At 41.4% G+C, this 21960-nt stretch overlaps 1 protein-coding gene across 1 annotated transcript in view; it reads right to left on the reverse strand.

Annotated features, from left to right (window-relative positions):
• Window positions 1–21498, reverse strand: part of IGF2BP3 (insulin like growth factor 2 mRNA binding protein 3) — a 112362-nt gene extending 90864 nt beyond the window's left edge. The window contains exons 1-3 of the mRNA XM_041466731.1: window positions 21401–21498; window positions 20746–20967; window positions 19448–19508 (exon numbers count right to left, since the gene is read on the reverse strand). Coding sequence (XP_041322665.1) covers window positions 19448–19508; window positions 20746–20920 — 236 coding nt within the window. The 5' untranslated portion in view covers window positions 20921–20967; window positions 21401–21498. The remainder of the gene's footprint in view (window positions 1–19447; window positions 19509–20745; window positions 20968–21400) is intronic.
• Window positions 21499–21960: the final 462 nt, after the last annotated feature.

Here is a 21960-nt window from a genome sequence, read left to right on the forward strand (position 1 = left end):
CCATCTCAGGCAGTTTGCTCTTTCAGGATGCTTTCTATCTTCCTCATGACCCTGTTTTCTTCAGCAAAGTAGAAATTTGCAAAGATCCTATAGCTTTTTTATCCCAGGCAACACAACCCTACAGAGGGCTTTGTTATGTTCTGCTTTGAAGTAATCTCAAGTTTTGTTAGTTTATGACTACTTGCACTCACACCAAGTGGGTAAAACAAAACACAGTCCTTTCTCATCCCATGAAGGTATTTTATTACACTAGTTTAGTTTAATATTTAGCCCATCTAGTCTTAAATTCTTAGTAAAACCCTGCCAGCACCTTTCATCAATGTGACTCACGTAAGCCTTGTGTATGCACTTTTTCCAGTTTAAGCAAATTTCTTAATTCATTTCTCTCATTCTTAATAGGCATTGCAAATAGATGTCAACTGAAAAAAAAGAAAGTCTGGGCAAATTAGGTTTGTGCTCTGTATAATGCTAAGCTTTTGGAAAGCTACCTATGTTCACAGCATGTGAACAGGTATTCCCACTCATTTGTCTTTTTCAAAGATACCCAATAAAAAGTGTTTTGAGTAAGAAGAAAAGAGACTTCTCTGGTTTCTGTATAAGGTTATTCCATAACCAATTGTTTGTCAATATTTTACTTTCCCTAAGAAGAATTGCACACATTCTGATTCTTCTTTTCAGGTACTATCCAGGTAACAGGATTCAGTTACTTTAAGCCACTGCTGATGACCATATGCCAGCATATTTCTTCTGGAGCTTTGTATTTGGGGGACACAAATACCTCTGCAACACTGAAAGCAAGTAAAGCAAGCAGCCACCATTGTGTCCCTCCACCAGGCAAGCAGCATATTTGTGCTACACGTGTGTGCAGAGACAGAAAGGGCAAAGTGCCATAAAGAGGGATAATTTACCAAAAGCCACTTTTAGTGATCTCTGAAGGGGTCACCTCTCTTACATCAATACACAGAACAAACACACACAGGGACACCCACTGCTCCCAACCCGCAAGAACCCTCTACACATAGGAAACAATACTAAATATGTCTTAGGAAGAGGGTGGCGGGAGAAAGAAAATGCTGAAATTGTGGCTTTTCTTCTTCACTTTTTATGTACACCCTTTCATTCTCTCACTGCTCTCAATATATACACCAGGATTTTTTCCTTCCATAGATCAAGTTCCCCTTTAGTTAAAAGGGTGTCTAAATTTTCTATTTTTGCATCCCTGTATTAAGTCTCACTATACACTTTCACTAACACAGTCTCAGTCTACACTTTATATGACACTTAGCAAAGGCAAGCCACATCAGATTGCACCTCCCAATAGGGGAAAATAATTTTAAATAAGAGAAAATACACAATTACAAAGAAAAGAACAATAAAGTAACATGCTATTGCTCAGAGTCCCCTTTTTTTTTCTATCTTATAGATGTGTGAAAATTTTACAGAGGGAAACAAATGCAAGTATCAAAGTAACTGCACTTCCACATGGTTGTACCTACACTCTCACCAGCCCCTTCTCGCCATCCTCCCTCCCCCCAGAGACATAATGCCTCCTACTCCTTAATTCCCATTTCTCAACAATAACACCACTTAATAGTCTCTTATTTCAGCAGCCATACAAACTACACACAACATTAATGCCTTAAACCCACAGAGCACAAACACACTCCTTTTAAACAAGAGCCTGTGGAAAAAGACTTAAACATGTTTGAAAGCAGATCAAGTGAACATCCAAAATCTTGGTCCATTCAACTGTTTGAACTCAATACCTATGGGATAGAAAGCAAACGGTCTACCTTTGCCACTCTTAAGAACATGCAAAGAGCAAATGCTTGCTCGTTTCCTGCGTTCTAGGTCTGCACTGCCGTGCTGGTTACATGGAAAAGGCCTTTGCACGTCCCACCACAGGTGCAAAGTGTGCCAATACCCCCAGCGCTGCCTCCCAGCCTGTGGTGCCCCAGCTCTGACAGCTACACGTGATGCCACTGCAAACCCACTCACCAGAACAAGCCCTCTTCTCCTGAGCTCCGAAGAATGGCACGGAGACAAAAATTGTCAGTTCTCAGCCTTACTTCACTGACAATCCAAACTGAATATAGACAGCTGGAGGTGAAATGTTAAAAAAACACCACACAGCAAAAAACCTTCTATGGAGTGTGGGTAATGCCATACGGTAAGGAATGAGTTCTGTATAAAAGTCCTGACAGGAACAGCCATAGTAACAAAGTTAGCAACTCTTATAGCCAAATGGAAAACTGCTGGTAATCAACTGAATTTACAGGGGAAGGGAAAGAGGTGTCTTATTGTTTACTCTGCAGCCAGCAAAATAAAAACAGGCAGGGAAAAGCCCACACAAAATCTACCCCCACGCAGAGTTCATTAATTTCTCCCCCTCTGGTTGCTTCAAGTAGCTGATGCTTGGGCACAACAGAGTGAATCAGTGTTTTTAATGCTCTTCTAGTGGGAAGAAAAAAAAAAAAAAAAAAGGAGGCAAGTATACAGGACAAAATAAATAATCCTTAACTCTCAATTGAGATCAGTGTGGTTGGGAGAAAAAGCAGTAGTTTTCTAGTTACAGGGTGTGGGAGGGGGAATTGTCATTATTTTCTTCATAGTAAATGGAGGTAATGATACAGAATGAACCACTGGAGTGGCATGTCCTGCAAGAGGTGCTGCAGTCTCTGCCTGCCCCCCTCTTCACACTGAAATTTCATGGACTTAAGCAATCTTTTCACTCTAAATTGTTCATATTTCATTCCTGAAAGTTCCTCACAAACAGCACTAAGTACATTCAAATAAAGCTTACTGAATGGACATTCTAAGCCATCTTTGTCTAAAATTTTGTATTCATCTACTCATGCAGTCATATACCTCAATGTGCTTTTTCCTAAAAAGTAGTTCTGATAAATACAAAATCAAAGGGTCACACTTCCTACTTAAAATGAAGGTACTCTGAATTTCTTTCAAAAATAAACTCAGGTTCAGTTAATTTATAAACAGAGGTGTTTATATCACTTATATTAAAAGGTATTAAATATCGAGTATATATTACAAGGCACCCTGATGGCACCATGACTACATTTTGTCAAATAAAGCCATTAGCTTGTGAAACAGCCAGTTCATCTTAAACTTACCTAGCAGAAGAAAGAAGAAGGGTTTCAAATACTGACTTGTTAAGAAACATCACCACTTGTTATTTCTACACACTGATCTGGTCAGCACAATACTTGAAGAGGAAATGTTATTGCTCCAATTTCAGACCCAATTCAGCAATTCAAGCAGACAAAACTTGGCTAAGCCACAGGCAAACTGCAGCAATACTTCTCTTTGTGTTGACTCATTTAATCCCAGACCCAGATTTAAAAGCAGTCTGTACTACCACTCAGAATAAGGGTTTTCCATAAAATTTAGACAAAGAATTTTTTCTCAAAGCTCATGCAAGACATAATAGTTGGCTCCTAACTGCACTTTTCCTCTTTCATCTTGCACGTACAGCCCAGCAAAGCGGCCGCTTTGGAGAGGTGCATTATCTCAGCATTCAGAATGAAAATATGACTCTTGGATTACCTCACAGATCCCTCTGTGCTGACTATCAAATTTCCTACCACTGCCTGCAAAACATGGGGTTTGTTTACTACCTCTCCCCGGGGTGAGTCGTCAGAAAGCCGCCTGTGCACGGGGCCAGCACAGCTCCGTGCCCACAGCCACCAGCCCACCGAGCCACGCTCTCCTTGCACGAGTAACTGGGACACTCTGGAAGAATCTGCAGCTTTGTGAATGGGCTGATAGCTCCACAAGTACAGCCAGAAGATTTATATGGGCACGTCCAAGTCACACCGTGTAAAACAAGCAAATCAAGCAGCATCAGCCCAGCTGGAGTTCTTGTGATTGTGTGGATTACCTGGATAGTAGGCTCTCACCTGTTATCATCTGCTTTTGGATTTTAGCCCAACAATTCTTCACATCACTAATTAGACTAAAGGCTTATATTCACTATTTGTGAATTCCCTTGAGTGGATCATAAAGCACTTTAAAAGGAAAATTCTGAAGATTCTGCCCTTACCATATTAATGTCAAATTTCTCATTAAAAAGGGAAAAAACTTTCATTTTTCAGGTGTTGTTAACAGAAAAGGCTGTTAAGATTATTTTTTTTTAAATAAAGAATTAAACACTGCTTTAAATCTAAAGGGAAGTTTTAGTGTCCTTTAGAAAAATGGGTCTATCTTTGTGGCTTGTGATGTTTATGACTGGGTTGGTTTTGTTTGGTTCCTCCTGCTCTTTTTGGGGTGGGGGTGTATGTTGTTTTTTCTAAATGCCACATTTTCTCTTTCCTTCCTTCTCTGAGCAGGGGTCTCTATTCCTTAAACAACTGTACTATGGAGCTGATTTTTTTGACCAAACTTTTTCAAGCTATAGTCACTTGTCACGTATTCTCTCACCACACAACTAACTTGCAACTAACGGGGATGTGGATAAAAGTGAAAACACTTTTATAAAAATAAAAGTGTTTTCACTTTTAAAAAGTGAAAAAGACTGAAAATAAACACCTTTAAAAGCAAAAGGACTTCTAAGCATGCAAAAATATTTTGTTTACTTAATAAACCTAACGGAGCACTGCACTCAGCTTTTATCTTTCTTCTCCCCACCCCTCATTTTCTTCAGCCACCAAAATAGCCAAAGGCTTCTTCTCTCCCATCACCTGTTTGCCTGGTGCCCACAAGGGTCCTGCTACTTGGAGCAGTCACTATTTCCATTATGAACCAGCTATGAAAATCTATATCAGCTGTAAGAAGCAGCCCCAAACTGAAATTTGCATCAGGTTGCCCTGCAGTATGTAGCCACATAAGGGACTAGGGAGCAGTAGGTCAAAAAAAAAATACATATTTTCTCTTCTTTTTTTTTTTTTTTTTTGTAGTTTCCAGTGAATTCAGCTCCCTTTAAAGAACCCAAGCAGCAAAAAGGAATGGTGAATGATGCTTCAGAGTAATTTCTGAAGCAAAAAAAGTTTATTAGGACTGCAATAATTAAAAAGCCAACAAGATACTTTGTTCTAAGTAGCTGCTGGATAAAGCCTCCCAGTGCTTTTATTTTGCACCTCTCCCCTACTACCATCTCTTACTCAGCAAGAGTTTGCAAACCAGTTAGAAATCCAATGGAAATAAGTAACACATAGCACATACTATGTAAAATTTTGGCAACTTTTTCTTGGTATGGGAGGTATGGCACCAGATTAGATCTCATCTAACAATAACTCAGTGATTCACCCTTCTCAGACTGAAATATCCAAATAAAATTAGCAGCACTCGTAGACAAATTCAGTAGCCACCATGCTGCTGAGACCAACTGCTCAACCACGAGCCTGTGTGTGCAGAGAACATCGGAAATGCTTCCCAGATTCCTTACACCACAGCGATAGACAGGGAGTCCAACCTATTTTGGTCTCCTTCAGGTCCTACTTAAGTGAAACTACAGTTGCTCATACTCGTTTTGGGTTCACTGTACACTCCAAATGAAACAAATGCAGTTGTGGTGTGGGGGGGAGGGAGTGGAGGGGAAACAAAATAGCAAGAGTTGCTCCTCCTATGCACTTAAAACATTTAATTGCAAGACCTCTGTTACACAGTCTCAGCATTTGCTACCTTTCTTTTTATTTTTTTTTTTTTCTATCAAATATCAGATTCAAAACACTCAGGTTGAGAACAAGCTATTTCAGAACCTAAACTGAGCATGGCATTAGGGTAGTTGAGGGACTCCTCCCACAGGTGCAATTTTTAAAGACAAGCCTGTGCGCTGCCTCTCTCAGGCTACTCTACAAAAATTGACACAAATTAATGTCCAATTCCTAAAAAAGTATCTCAGTAAACAAAGATTCCTGCAGGGTCTAGAAAATGGAAACACAAACACTCAAGCTGCTGAAAACACCATGTAACTTCAAAAAGCTTACAATCTATAACTAGAATTAGTGAAATATCTTCTTAGTCTGGTTTTACGTCTATATGTGAACATCAGCTACCATGCTGGCTCTCTCACATTTTCAAGTCTCTTCCACCATACAAAAGGATAGCAACAAGGGCAAGCTACTTCATTTAGGCAACTGTATATATGACAACATCTAAAAATATTAATAGACCTGGTGCTTAAAAGAATAAAATAAACTAAAAGTAAAATTAACAAATGCACAGAGCAAATCAACACTTCGAAATGTACAGCCACAGATTTCAGGCTCTTTCCAGTGTTTAGAGCTGCTCAAAGTATTTAGAGTGTGTGTGTGCGCATGCACACGTGGCTTTCACTCTGCACCCACACTGACTGAAACTTCCATTTTTATTACTGCTTTTCAGAAATACATATATTAATCAACTTTGCACAGGACAGCTTAGACTGACATGATAATTGAGCATTTGAAAGATACTATGCTCATGCTCATCATCCAGCAAAGCCTAACAATGACCTGCAGCTAATTTACTCACATGACAAAACTTTTTTTTTAATTAAAAATAATTTCTACCTTTCAATCTCAAGGCAAATAAAGAAAAAAATGTAAAAGTGCTGGAAAGACAAACTGTTTCTTTTAAAATTTCTAGGCCACACTAGAAGAAAAAAAAAAAGTAGAAGACTACCAGCTTTACATCAGAAATGTCAAGTTTACTGTACATTTCCCATTATCTTTAAAATAAGTTCTTCTGTCTCAACAGATTCAGTACAATAAGCCTTATTAACACAAGTTTCAAACAAACTTTTAAAGTATAAATTGATGCATGCTGTAGCCAAGACTGCACAGATACCAATTCTCTCTTTGATGCCCTAGTCATCATTTCAGTAGTACACTTTCTTGAACTAGTGGAATACAAGCAAGAAGAGCATTCAGGTTCTGTCCCTTACTAATGGCAATTCCACGTGGCCTTAAACTGATTAAGTGACCTAAATCAGGTGAGATAGAACACCTTCACCAGAGGAGTGCTAGAACCCTTAGGGTTTGCACTATCACCACCAAACAGCTTCCCCTCCTTTCTCTTGCCCTGTCAATACTCAAAAGTCATCAAAAGTGACCACTCTGCTGTTTGACTTGTCATTTTTATGCTGAGTATCAATAGATGCAGAAATTTCTTTTTTAAATGCCATTGCTTCTTCTATATTTCTGTTGCTTCTTACTTTTATAATTTGTTACTTGCAAAGAGAAAGAAATTTGGTGTATGGCTTTCAAACATTATTTTCACTTTTTTAGTAATTTTCTCTGAAGAATTCTCCTCCACAAATTCAATGTTATTCACTTGCACTAAAATTTTGTGAAGAGCACCAAATGAAATTACTTCATAGCTGTACTCTCAGAAAAATGTAGCATGTTATTTATAAAGACCTGCACAGTCTCCCATCAAAAAATTTTATACCCTTGAAGTATAGAATGTGCCATCCTTCAGCTGGTGCATAGAACTAAAGAGACACCTTGCACACATAAGCAATATTTTTTACATTAAGGTGTGATCTAAAGACTGATTACTGAAAAAAAAAATAGCTTTCTAATTAACATGTTTTAAGAAGTTGAATTTATGCAGTAATAACCATGCAAATTTTTCTTTTTTTCCCCCCCCTTTTTTTTTTTTTTTTTTGAGCAATAAGTTTGATCAGTGTACTGTACACTGTACAGTTTACTAGTGTAGGTATACTTACACTAGTAAATCCTCATCCACAGTAAATAATTTGTACTGCCGTAGCTAAAGCATCACAGATTGTGTGTAAAGAGTCTTTTGCAATATTTTATATTGACTTAATAGAAATGCTGTTAATTATATCTTGCATTAAACTTCATTTTTAAGAATTACCAAAACAATCTTCTGCGCTTTTGTCATAGCAGCTTTGATTAGTGCACACAGGCTTACATAGTATAATATATGAAAGCAATCCCTGAGCTTTCATACCAGGGCTTGATTAAAGCCTTAGAGTATCATTTCATTCTGTTCAACTGGAAAAGTCAACAACTAAAATTCAATTGTTCACTGACTTTAAATTATGCAACATTTCAATTCTACAATTTCTTTCAAAGGGAAGTTATTCTGAAAAATTGTTTGTATATAAGAGGTGTAAGTGTATTTTCTTTAGCAACCTTTACAGTTAATATAAAATAATTTCCTCCACATAAGTGATACTATTAAAAAATCTACTCTGACTTTAGGTAGTTGTATATAGAGCAATTATGGGATAATACTATCACCTTGTATATAATTTCATCTTTTTAAAATTTCTTTTTCACAGAAAACAGGACATAGCACCAGGTTTTGAGCATGAATATCACAGACAGCACTGGCTTTTTCACTGTCATTGTAGATTTGAATACACTGCCATGACCAGAGAACAAAAAATAGAGTTTACATTTCTGCACTGGAAAGTACACTCTTTACAGAGCATTTAACATTGACATTGTTTTAGTTCACTTCACATTAAACTAAGCAAAATTGTAATTTTGGATTAGTTGCTTTTAAGGAAGAGAAAAGGCTTATACCATGCTACAGCTAACCAGTTAAATCATGAATATAATTTATAAGTTAATCATCATTACCATCAAGATTATTTGCATTTAGTTAGTTGTAGTTTTCAAAGACATGGCATTTTGCTGGGTATTTAAATCAAGATTATGAGCAAAGTTCATATGAACAAAGATGATAATTTTGACCACATTTAATAAATTATTTAGCAGATAATTTGTTTGAATTTAGTCTGTATACAGATGTGCAAGCTTATTATCACACAAGACAGTAATTGCTATCTTATTTTTACAATCATATGGTACTGATTCACAAACAGAGATACCCAAATTAGGTGGTACTTGCCCCCACAAACAGATTGAGCTGCTTTTACCTGAGAGCACAGTTTAGCATAGTTTAAATACGCCTCTCAAAGCTTCTAAATTCAGCCATTCCACTTGGATATAGATAAACCCAACAACTGAGGATTTAAGAACATTTTTTTTAGAGACCTGGAGAAAGTTAAAATAGCAAATTAAAAAAAAAGCTCAAGGAAGACTGTGACATTGTAAGGTATTTAACCAGAGATATAAGTCATCCTTCTTTGGGGGTTACTAACCACTTTTTGTTAACATTACTGCTTGTACATCTTCTTTACTCCCCACCATCATCCCCCAAAAACTCAGCTTATTTCAAAGGATGCTGGCACCAGCTTTGTGCCTACAGCTGGTCTATGCAACGAGACAAAACTACCAGTAACAACCAGAACCCGAACTACCAAAAACCCCAAAACAAAGCAATCACTCCCTCCCCCTTCTCCCCCAAACCTCAAAGACATGCTTTAATACTTCACAACCACATACATGTTATACACAAAGAGCAAGGGAAGGTCCCAGGGCTGACTGTTAGAGTGAAAAGAGATCAGGACACCTCCTGAGCCCCCCAAACCAGGCCAACCTCTCCTTATCTCAGATAAGCGACACACCACAGCCACCTCCAAAAGACTATCACTGCTCTAATGCCATTTACATCCCTGGAGCAGGCTTTCATCATGGTAAAACATGGTTAAGTTTTGGACAGACTTTTCCACACTTTGCCCTTTTTTTTTTCCCTTTTACTGCCCTTTTCTCCCAAAGGTACCACCCAAAATGATACATCCGGTGACACAAGTGAGAACTACGGCAAAGAGAGCCTGTCTGGAATACAAAATCACATGTGATTTCCACCGGCAGTCTCTAGCTTAAAAAGTTAATCTTCAACTTTCATTTGAAAAACCATTTTTTGAAGTGTTCCAGCACAACACACAGCACTGCAATACAGCGGGAGACCGAAATAACCACACGTGCGGTGCTGGATCCGAGCAGAAGTCTCAGTTTCACATTAAGATGCTGAGCTTAGCGTGTGCAAAACCAGCAACAGTCATTCTGGGTGAACTCTGTGGATCAGGTGACGTGAGCCCAAAGGCCAGGAAGAAAAGCAATATACATAAGCTTATTATTTGCCACAGAGGCAGGCAAAACCCAGCCGCGGCCAGAGAATGAAATTCTGTGATTTTAGAGAAGTTAGTCAAACACGAAGGTAGAGCAATCCTTATAATTTCAAAACTTCAGTTAATGACAAGCCTTCAAACTGTTTTCCCAAGACTACTTTCAAGAAAAAATTGGTAGCTTCAACTATAAATAGGTTAAACACAATTCTGCTTGTGCTTTGTGTTCAATTGAACAACTGTCATAAAGCCCAGTTTGTGCAAAGGGTGTGTGCACCACTTTTATCTAAAGCTTACCATTCTATGTCAAATGCAGAATTTGGAACATATTTACATGTCAACAATCACTTCTTGTTTAAGACTAGCCAGTGCAAAAGAATGGGTAGAAATCACATTATTTATAAAAATCCTCTCTGAAGTGCATGACAGGGAAAAAAACTAAAATTTCTGAATAGAGGTATATAATACATTCTAAATAAATACAATAAGCAGAAATCCTGAGCAAGGCATCAAATAGAACAGGAACTCACCATTTGCTATTAGGACTCAGACCATCACTGAGGTAAAACTATCTTAGTATTTAATAAAAAAAATATCCTCTACTTTTTGACTATTACAACAATGCAGATGTTTGGTTGCTTTAGCGGGTGAATCTTTTTAAAAAAATATTTTAGCAGAATAAGCATTCTGATGGATCTTCAAATGAACTAGTATTAGTACAAGAACAATTTTACACCACTCCTACTGAGTTACAAAATTAAACTCTGAGAAAAAAAGTTAATAATGACTACACGGTACTTTTTTAAAAAACTAACAATAAGAGCTGCCATTTCTCAAATATTTCTCATCCTATGTTAAAAGTTTCTCTGCATGTAGAAAACTCATACCATCAGGTAACAAACAAGTACTGAGATACTGCAGCACTTCTCTCGGGTCAGTAGCAGTGCCTCCTGATCAGCAATGGCAGTTTTTAACACTTTTGGTTAGCATAACACCAAGTTAGGCTGCCGCCCACCACCACCTAGAACTCATTATTTAAATAATCAAGCTCCTATTAACACAAACCTCACCGTGTGAGAGCTCTTGCTGCTGATCAGCACCAGCACCCACTGAGATCGATACCGCTAAGAGACACTTAGCATCAAATCCCTCTCGCTTGACCCTGGTGAACAGCTCCCTCTGTACACCAGAGCGCTGGTTTTCCATGAAGAAAGAGGTGGTTCATTCAGGAATCCTGTTGCCTTGGTAGGAAAGACCCTTGTGCTCTCTACAGCACAGAAGTACATAACTCTAACAAACTTGCAGCTCAATGGTGAGGGGAGTCTGTGCAAGCTGGTGTACACTTAAAGACATTTGAAAAATTATTTCTAAATTAGCTGCAGTAGTCCAAGATAGACAATTTTTCCCCCTAACCATTACCTGCATAAGTTTGCCACCAAACTTTCACCAGAAAATAATTTAAAGCACGTATATCAGAATTCATATTTTAAAAAAATATTTACATTATAATTTATTGTCATGAATTAAACTACTACCTAAATTCCTCTAGAATCCCACAAATTATGTTTTCCAAGCACTGTCCTAAAGAGACTCTTCTTTGAAATTTTTATTTTAGATGTAGGAGGAAAATTGAACTATTCTTCCATGATAATCAGGAAGTCACCATCATAAAGAATTTCCCCAATGTGTATAAACCAAATAATGCACTCTATCATCAAAAATAAACTTCTGGATTATCTGTTCTGTAACTGCTTTAAAACTAATGTTTGAAAAAACCCCAACAAACAAACAAACAACTGGTGTATTTTGCCTTTGCTAGATATATGCATTTTCCCTATCAAAGCTAGAGACATTTTGTCAACTCTGTTTCCCAGGAATCTCCCTGCCGCACACTGGGGATTCAGGATTCCCTCTGATGGCAGGGGAGAGGGGGCAGAGAGAGAGCAGGATCAGGCTCTAGGATGAAAGTTGTGTGGGGCACCTGCACACACAACTCACCCGAGGCAGGGAATCCCCCACCCCTCCCCTTGCTCATAGCCAACGCTCCTGCCCTGATTGTTCCTAGAAAATTGGAACCCGGCCTTGATCAATGCATGCTAGATATTTAATGAATAATTCCAAATCCAAGCCCAACAAGCTTTTTACTCCTTCTCTGACTGCTCTTTAACATGAAATTTCGGGAAAATAAGTAACTGCAAACCCAACTAATAACTTAAGCTTATTATTTTTTCCAACAGAAATTTTTGTTCACACACACTAGAGTTCCCTTTATTGGGAATTCTATTTTCTGCACTACAATTTTGAAGGCTCCATTAAGGTGAAGTGAGCTCAATTTTTGAGGGAAAACATATAGAACATGTACATTTAACATTTAAAAATTAGAAAACAATTTACCAAAACAATAAAACACTTTCAAAGAGGAAAAATGTATTAGACACATGGTGTAGACTACATATTTTAAAATAACATTCCTAAAGTTCAGCTGAGCATGAAAGTTAATCTTTCAAAAGTGAACATTCAGCTCCAGTTGTGTTCAAGGATATTGGTACTAGGAAAAGAAAAAAAAAAAAACACACAACCCAAAAAAACCCCTAACCTTACTATTTTTATAAATTCTCCAGATATTTTTAGCTGGTCCCTTCTTAAACTGCAAATTATTTTATGGTAATACAATCTTTTAAAATGCATATGCAGCTATATATATACACACACACAAGAGACACACATATACATACACATTCTCGTAGAAACTACCGATTGGTGAGAAATAATGCAGAGGCTACAGTCACAAGATAATCTAGACACCAAAAGATTTAAAATGGAGTAAAGGCCTTCCCAGCTGAAGATCCTCTATTTCAAGGCGGTTTCATTTCTGTACTTAGTACCATACCCAAGAAGAGTCAGATCCCTCTTTGACTCATTATTTGTGATCTTATCCAAATTTTAACTTAATTAAAAGCACAGAATACCTCATTTTGCATGTTAGTGGCAGTTTTCCATTCATTCAGACCTGCAAAAGGGCATTTTGAGTAGATGCTGATTCCCCTGCACCATGAAGAGGCAGGCTATAGGGGAAGCACATGGCTGCTGGGGCTGTGTTGAACAGGAGACATTTTATACTATAGGTTCATCTTGTGCCAGCTGTCACAGCAATACAAGTCAGCAAAATAACAATTAATATTGTAATTTTTCATTTTGAAATTTCAATGCACTGGCAGGAAAAAAAAAATGGAAAGCCACATTTTATGGCACCACTCTTTTACTGCCTTTACACATACCCTATTCTAAGGTTTATTGCGGTAAATATTAGGGTAATCCACTCCATTTCCTAAGTATCCCACTACATATAACAAGATTTTTTTCTCTGTTAAATATATCCGTATTTGAAAACATGCTCACAAACCAATATTGCAGATCTGGAAAGAAGTAAAACCAGGAGATAATACAAAATTATAATTTTTTTATACTTACCACAAACACACAGGAGCTCTTGCTCCCACACAGAAATTTTTCAAAGCCAAATCACGTATTCCAGTTGATGACAAGGAACAACTATCACTGAAGTACAGATGGACAGACATGCCCAGCATGCCCAGTTAGCACTGGGCTAACTGGTCTTCCCAGCACACCCCCAACACAGACACACAGGGGAGATTTTTGAATGGCATATTCAAGACATTTTCCTCATTTTTTCCTCATTTGGACAGCAGAGGTAACACTCACCCAGCAAAGATGCAGGGTGAAAAGGAATTCAAGTGCCCACATTTGACATGCCCAGGAAAAAAAAAAATAAAGGAAAAAGTAAGGAAGCCTAAGACTAAAACTATAAAATAATGCTCAAGTATTTGATTCCATCATGATTCTAGACAAAAGAAGGGAAAGTTACGGTTTTATCTTAGCTTTCAACAGTAATTAGCATATAACTTTACATAGTTCTATATTCTGCATCATTAGAGATGAAGAATGGACTGATGTGGAGATAGACACTTTGCATATGAAAATAAAAGTGCATTAAAATATAATGGTCTTGAAGCACTCTAGAACTACATAAAGCACCTTGATATTGATAAATGTATCAAACCTATTCAAACTTTCTAATCTATCCCTCTCAGTATACAAAGCATGAAGTTGTCATCCGTACTTAGATTTTGGAGCATTCCATTTCTGCAGGTGCTCTCTATCCATTGACTGATTCTGAATAATCAAATTCCAATAATAAATTTTACTTTTAAATGACAAGAAAAAAGGTCCTGCTTCAATATTGTGCTGTGCCTGTCTCACTGGGCTCATGTAAGGATGAACTCCCCAGAAGAAAGTGTCTTTAGCTGTGGTCCATGCCTCTATGTATTTTTTACCAAAATCCCAGGACAATAAAATATTAAAAGATAAGATGACCCTAAGGAGAGGAACAGGTTTAAGGATTGAGGCTCCCTGAAGGACTAGCCCTGTCCATGGCATAGTATTAGGTGTATTTTAATTCTGTCTGGGTCCCTCTCTCACAGGCATTCTGGGAAGGATCACATTTCCTTGTTAGGTGGGTAAATCTCAGGCCATTTAAAATTTTTCAGGTCAAAACTAAGCATTTGAAGTCCACCCAGTAGCTAGCCAGAAGCCATAAAAGGACTCCAGCACTGTAGAGTCCTATGCTCTGCACTTAAAAGAGTGACTGAAATGAACACAGCTCCATTTTATAAAAATGCCACCTTCAAGGTCTCAAAAATGTGGAAAATGTTACTACCCCATGCTTGAAGGGGAAAAAAAGGGAGAAATAAAAAAAAAAATCTTAAACATTTCCTGATCATATTTTTACTGCCCTTGAATTACACTTCCAAAATGTTATTTTTTATTCCACCCCTTTAAAATTTACCATATCTATGCACAATTTGAAGTCCACTACAAGTATATTTCTCAGGGTACCTCCTGTAAAGGGAAGTTAGCAAAACAAGAACAGGACCAACCTTTCAGGACACACATTTACAGCTGTGTTTCATGTGTTCCAGCTGATTTTTAAAAACTGCAGCAAGAAGGGATTTTTTTCTTAATTAATGATCAAACATCATGAGGAACTATAAAAATTAAATTTCCCACAGTGTAACCGTTAACAAGGTTGGTGAAGATTATCTGATTTTGCCATAACAACTCGTTGTCTGTATAGGAATAGTCACAACTGATGTTTCCACTCTAGTTGTAAAATTTCAAAGATTAAAACAAAAAAAAAAAATCTTCTGTTTACATCTGCAAAAACAAATGTGAAAACAGAATAAAACCTTTAAATTGCTATGTGAAGCTTTGGCCCTGTACTCTCAAAAACACTGTTTGCACACAGAAAAGAGAACATATACAGCTAAGAAATGGCGTATTTTCTAACATGTCTTCTTTGAGCATATTTCTATCTACTTGATATTTACAGAAGCAAAACTAAAAATCAATGCCACTAATTTTTTTTTTTTAAAAATAACTATGACCATTGCAGGCACCACGCATACTTTAGCCTTACAAAACCATTTCCCATCCTCTTGTACACAGAGGACACAAGCCCTCCCTCATTATACTGAAAATGAGCAACACAATCCAGTTCCCATCTGATGGTCACTCCTGGAACACAGATGGCTGCATAAGGAGGTCTTGGGGCCTGTTTTACTCAGATCAGCTTTTGGACACCTCAGCATCAGAGGTGAAGCCCAGCTGGCAGGCCATTGCTCCCCCCATAGAGCAGCACTACCTATAGGGTGCAACCCTGTTACCCACTTCTGCTCCCTTCCCAAACAAATCCCCCAGAAGAGACACAATGAATTTATTTTCTCAACAAAGAGCTCTAGAGGAGGGGGAAAAAAAATAATTAGCCTTCCAACTGGAAAAACACCTCATCATTACCACAACTGAGGTGTTTGTGAGCATTTTAGGTACCTGAGGGCCCCAGGAGCAGGCAGAGTGGATCAGGTCTGGGTGGGAAGCCCACCTGGACATGGAAGCCAGGCCGGGAGGCTGCGCCAAGCACATCCCCAGGTGCCCAGAGTTAGCGCCTGCCCTCCCCCCTCATTACGCACAAGTGACATCAGGCCATTTGAATAATCAGATTGCAGCCTACATCGCCTTGTGAGATACCAGCTGCTCTTGGATTGTGCGAGGTAGTGCCCAAAGCCTCGCACCACAAGTTCCACGTACGCCATGGGCAGCCACCATCGTCCTCCCGCACTGCCACTTCGCTTCGTCAGGAGAAAACTCATCTAAGTGCTGGATGTGACTGACGGTGCCCTGCCTTCCCTCTCAGAGCGTGATTCGCAGTCAAAGTCACCACAATGCCTCCTCTAACTTTTGCATAAAGTGACCTAAACCCTTAAATATTGCAATAGCCTTCTTCCACACCAAGGGGTCTGAATGCAGAAATGCTGCATTCCTTTGGCATTCCCTTGAGATTTCAATAGTAAGTCAGGAATCTACTCCTGAGCTTATTAAATGCTTTGCACCTCCCCCAAAGTAATTCCCCACCCTTCCATCTAGAAAACCTTGACCAGGGCTCTTTTTTTCAACCACAGCATATCTCCTGGTCTGTTTTTTTAAATACTTCCAGGGAAGTGGTGGTGGGGGGGGAGGAAAGCCACACACAGGCTCTCTCCTTACTTCCTTCCACAGCAGGTAGGAAGGCAATTTTGCAAACCTGGGTGTGCCCACTTCAAATCAGAAGATCCAGCAAAGGCTGGAATGCAGTGACTACTGGGCCCAAGAATTTCGCCCTGAATAGCAAACCAGGCACACTCCATGTCTTCCAGATTCAGCTCAACTTTATGGCAACCCTAGCTGACACCACCTCTTGACCTTCCTTTATGTGACAAGGATATGGATTACCAAACCCTTACCCTTTCCTCCTGTGCACCTCAGCTGTCTCTGGAGAAAGATACCCACAAACCACCTTGTGAATGACAATGTATACACTCTGGTTAAAAAAATTTTAAAAAATAAAACAACAGAAACCCCCATAAAAATCATGTTTAAGGAGGCTGTGAGAAGGGGAGCTAGGAGTTTCCATGAAGCAGCCTCAAAGCAGCAGAGGTCAATACAATGTATTGAATAATTTTGTTGCACTACAAAACAACTTTTGCTCTTACGAAGTAGTCATTTGACCAAACTATTAATTGTACTTTCATGCTGAAAGACTTGACGCATCCACTTTTTTTTTTTTTTTTTAAATGGCGTCACTTCTCCAGCCATATCTCGCCCGCTGGAGAGCACGGGGCTCTTTGGAAAGCGCTTCCAGGCCTTACAGCGTGCAAACACACTGGGTGGGCCTGGCGAGCAACACCCCCCACCACACCCCAGCTGCTCCTACACCTTTCCCTGCTGCAAAAAGATACAAAGGCTCCAAATAAGTTACTTTGAAATCACCTTAACCACTTTCACCAACAATACTCAACATTTGAAAACTGAGCTCTCACGCATAGCTAACAACTCTAAATATGCGCCCAGTAAGCAATGTTTAGAAGAACAAGGAAAAAAAATCTTCAACTTTTTGACACCCTCCCCCATCTCCAAAAAAAAAATTAGACACTTATAAAAGGAACAAGAGAGTCACTATTACATATGGAGGTCATTGAATGAATTTTAAGTAGCTCTCTATATTAGCTTTTGGGAGAGGAGGAGCAGAAACAAAGGGGAAGGAAATACAGTCATGAGAAATACAATTTAATTTTCTGTTAAACAGCAGTATAAATCTGAACTATATCTAAAGCATTCCAACAAGATAATGCACGATGAAACAGTGTTTTAACAAATAAGGGCTTTGGGAGAAGCAACACGGATGTGCTGATACAATTACATCTGCAATTTTTTCACTATGCCTATATGCAGGCAATGCATGCCTAGGAAAGTGCTTGAAGTTCAGTGCAGAATTCTTTTCAACAAGTTACAGACAGATAAATGTTTCTGATAATTGCTAATTCACAAATAGGGCACAGTACCCAATACAAAGAATGGACTTTTACACCATTTCAGCTGGCAGCTGAAAGAACTGAAAAATACTTTTAAACACATTAAACAATGATTAAAAAAAAAAAAAAAGTAGGGGAAGCACCAGTGATTTTAAATTTACCGTTATATGAGTGTAATGAATTTATTTTCAAAAGCACAAACAGAATGCTCTTTGTGCAAGCTTAAGATTAACAAGCATAACAGTAAATTTATTAGACTAATAGGAAATCATCAATTTTTATGTGTCCCATGGAATTGTCTTCTTAAATCTGAAAGTATATTCCATCTACAACAGTATTTTTCCTATACAAAATCTATTAAATGCAGGTTACTGTAATTCAAAACTATATGCATTGCATATTAGAGGAGAAAGAGCACATACACCATATTAATTTTCAATGAAAAGTATCAAATAAATACAACCATAAAGAGTCACATGCAACGAATTTGTCCAGAGAGGTGTTCCCCCTTCCCTTAACTAGAGCAAAAAACTCCATACTTTCTCAAGTGAAGATTTCTTCTAATACTAAACAGATGACCAAACTTCTAATTCTCAAAATACCATGACACAATGTCCATCGAGACAGATAAACCATCTTTTCCAATCAACTCTCTTAAAAAGACTGCAATTTTAAAAATAATCCTGAAATAGTAGAAGTCCCTTGTAATAAAGTTTCACAGAGAGACATACTTCCCAGATTCAATAATGGAGTGCAGGAACAAGCACGTGGAAAGTTTGATCTATTTTTTTTTTTTACTCTCTAGTGCATGCCAGGTTTTCTATCATATAAATATTTGTGAAAGAAGCAGGCTGAATTGCTATAGGCAGCATAAAAATACTACTGTTTTATTACAAATATTGTTTTTTTTCCATGAGGCCCAACAAAATTACTGCCTTGCAAAAATTAAACGTATGTTTAGAAATTAAGGATGCATAAATCCTGTCCTTACTGGGAAGGAGTCCTTCTCCTGCTGCTTCTATAGACCAGCTCAAAATAGCGATGATAAAGTCCTCTCAAATACAGATGAGACTTCTACTATGTGCCTGTAAAATGCTGCAGATTCCAACATGGCAGGATCAAAAAAATGTAACCACCCGTATATTTACAAGGTGCTTTTTGTTGCTGAAGCAGAGCTCACGTGCTTGCCCGTTATACAGCGCACAACACCACATTTCATTTCCTGCTAGCACACAGATTTTAACTCTTCTCAGGGAACTTTAAATTTAAAATCTACAGTCATTTGCCATCAGACCATAATAATTTGCTTCTCCCATAGAAAGGTGCCTTTTTAAAAAAATAAATTAAATAGTACTACTGCTGCCTGGCCAAGGCACTACATTATAAATACATGGGGTTATTCTAGAAAACCTCTTGGACTGCACTGAGTGCACGCCTGTGGGTTTAAGAAAGCGGTCCATTTATCTACAGGGAAGAGAAACACAAACCTAAGCATTTTTCAAATTGCTTCTCACTGGATAACTAAGGGCAAGGGGCGGTGCGGGGAGGGCTGGGGGGGGTGTGGATAAAAATAAATTACCTTTGTCTTTTCGGGACCGAATGTTCAACTTCTATGAGTTTCCCATGCAGCTCCACTTTACCTGCCGAGATAAACAGAAAGGGGAAAATATTCGAGCGCGGCTGTGCTTCCCCGTCTCCAGGAGCGGGCTCGCAGGGGTGCGAAGCAGGAAACAGGAGCGCAACACGTTAGCCCATTCATCGGCAGTCGGGCAGCGGCGGAGCGGGGCCGCGGTGCCCGGCTAGGCGGCACAGCCCGGGGCCGCGCCGCTGCCGCGGGGGAGCCGCGCTGCCCTCGGCCGGGCCCCTTCCCCCGCCCCGCTGCAAACAGCCCGCGAAACGTCGTGTGCGGGAGCCGGGCTCGGCCCCGTCTCGGGGAGGGGGAGCGGGGGCTCCGCCACCCCCCGTGCGGCCAACTTCGGGCGATTTTCTGCGTGGAAGCGGGCGGGAAGGGAGCCGAAGGGAGGCGCGGAGCGCAGCCCGATCCCATCTCCTCCGAAGCAGCCGCTCCCAGCAGACCTGAGCCCATCTCCTCCGAGGCAGCCTCTCTCGGCAGACCTCCGCAAAGCCGCTTCACGCGAAAATATTTTTTTTTTTTTTTAAGCACACAAAAACAGGATGTCGGGCCGGGAGCCGGCGCTGCTGGAGGCGGTGATGGGTGCGTGAGAGCAGCGAAGAGAAACCGAAATAAATAGCAGGGCAGCGCGGAGCGGGGGGGCAGGCAGGGCTGCCCCCTCCCAAGTTTGGAGCAATTCGGCGGCTCGCCCCCAGCCCCGCGGCCTAAACCAAGCCGAAAGGAGCCTCAGCCCGCTCCGGGGGGAGGCGGCCCCTGCGAGGGGCTGCGGGGGAGTCCAGCTGTGCCCGGGGGGTGTGTGCAGCCGCTGCCCCGCGCAGGGCTCCGCGCCCGCAGCCCGCCTCCGCCTCACTGCTCTCACCGCCCCCCCCAATGCAGCGAGGGCCCCCGGGCGGGCAGGGCTGGCCGTGGGGCTTGGAAAAACATGGGAACCGCCGCGCCGCGGGTCCCTGGGCCCAGGCTCCCGCCCCTCCCCGGCCACTCCCGGGGGGCCGCCGCCGCGTAAGCCCCGCGCAGAGGCTCCACGGGAAGGCCGGGCGGCTCCGGCCGCGCTCGGGAAAAAACAGTTCCCACCTCACCTGGGGGCGGAGGGAACAGGAACCCCCCCGGCCCCCCTCAGCACCCCCGAGACCAGCGGCGCGGCCCAGGCCGCCGCTGCAGCCGCTCCGCGGCCGCGGAAGAGCTCGAGAGGCGGGAGCCGTCGGGGCTGCGGGGAGAGGGCGGGGGTGGTGGAAGGGGCCGCTCACCTGAAAGTGCCTCGATGGCCTTCATGGCCCAGCTCTCGTCGGGGCAGTCCACGAAGGCGTACCCCGTCTTCACCAGGAACTGGCCCGAGAAGGGTATCTTGGAGTCCTTAAAGAGACTTTCCAGGTCGAGAGGGCTGACGTTCTCGCCGAGGTTGCCGATGTAGAGCTTGTTCATCTTCCTGGCGGCTCGGGGAGGCGCGCACCGCGGGCTGCAACCCTCGTCTTGCGAGAGGAGGTGGGGAGGAAGGGGGAAATAAAACAAAATGCGATGGAGGAAGGAGAGAGCGAGAGAGAGAGACAGGGAGAGGGAAAAAAAAATCAGATCTGAAAAAAAAAAAAAAAAAAGCGTGGCCAAACGGGAGCCCTAAGTGCCTGCCGTGCTACCCGGGCGCATGGGGGGCACGGGGGAAACACCCAGCGCCGGGGCCGCGGATGGCGGGCTGAGAAGAGGAAAAGGAGGAGGGGAGGGGAAAAAAAAACTACTTTTTTTGTCTTGCCCCCAAGCCCCTTTGGCAGCAGCAGGCGGACTATGAAAATGTCACACTACGTGCATGCAGGCGCCGCCTCTCCGTATTAAAAAAAAAAAAAAAAAAGAGAGGGAGAGAGAGAGAAGGGGAGGGGGGAGGGAAGGACGGAGAGAGAGAAAAAAAATTACTTGAATATTCCGGCTTTTTGAATGAGCCACGTGTTCAAACTACAAATCAACTTCTCACGTGAGGAATCCCAGTTCTTCAATTAGCGAGTGGATGGGGCGCGCACACACTCACGGAGGAGGAGGATGGCTGGGGTGAAGGACGGGGAGAGGGGTGGGGGGAGGCTGGACAGGACAGGACAAGTTTAGAGAGGGCCGGAGGGCGGGGGAAATGGAAACCGGAGTTGGGTGGGCTCCGGTCTGCGCCGCCTCTGCCCTTCCGCGGGGGGAGTTCGCTCTGCTCGCCCCCTCCGCCCAAAAACGGCTGGGCGGCCGCACCTCCCCCCGTGTGAGCGGGGTGTGATCCCGGGGAGGGAGGGGAAAAGGCACCGCAATGCCCGCCCCCCCGTCCCGCTCCTCCCCCGCCGTGCCAGGCGGTGGGGATTATTCATCGGGGTCGTGCCTGGGCGATCCCGCTCCCCGGCAGTACGGGCTGGGGGGAGGAGGAAAAGGGAGAGGAAAAAGAGGGGGTGCGATGGCGGGGGGAGGTGGCCGGCGAGAGAGCGGGATCCGCTCCCGCGCAG

This window comes from Pyrgilauda ruficollis, unplaced genomic scaffold, assembly GCF_017590135.1.
Source record: "Pyrgilauda ruficollis isolate IOZ18807 unplaced genomic scaffold, ASM1759013v1 scaffold2, whole genome shotgun sequence".
Lineage (NCBI taxonomy): Eukaryota > Metazoa > Chordata > Aves > Passeriformes > Passeridae > Pyrgilauda > Pyrgilauda ruficollis.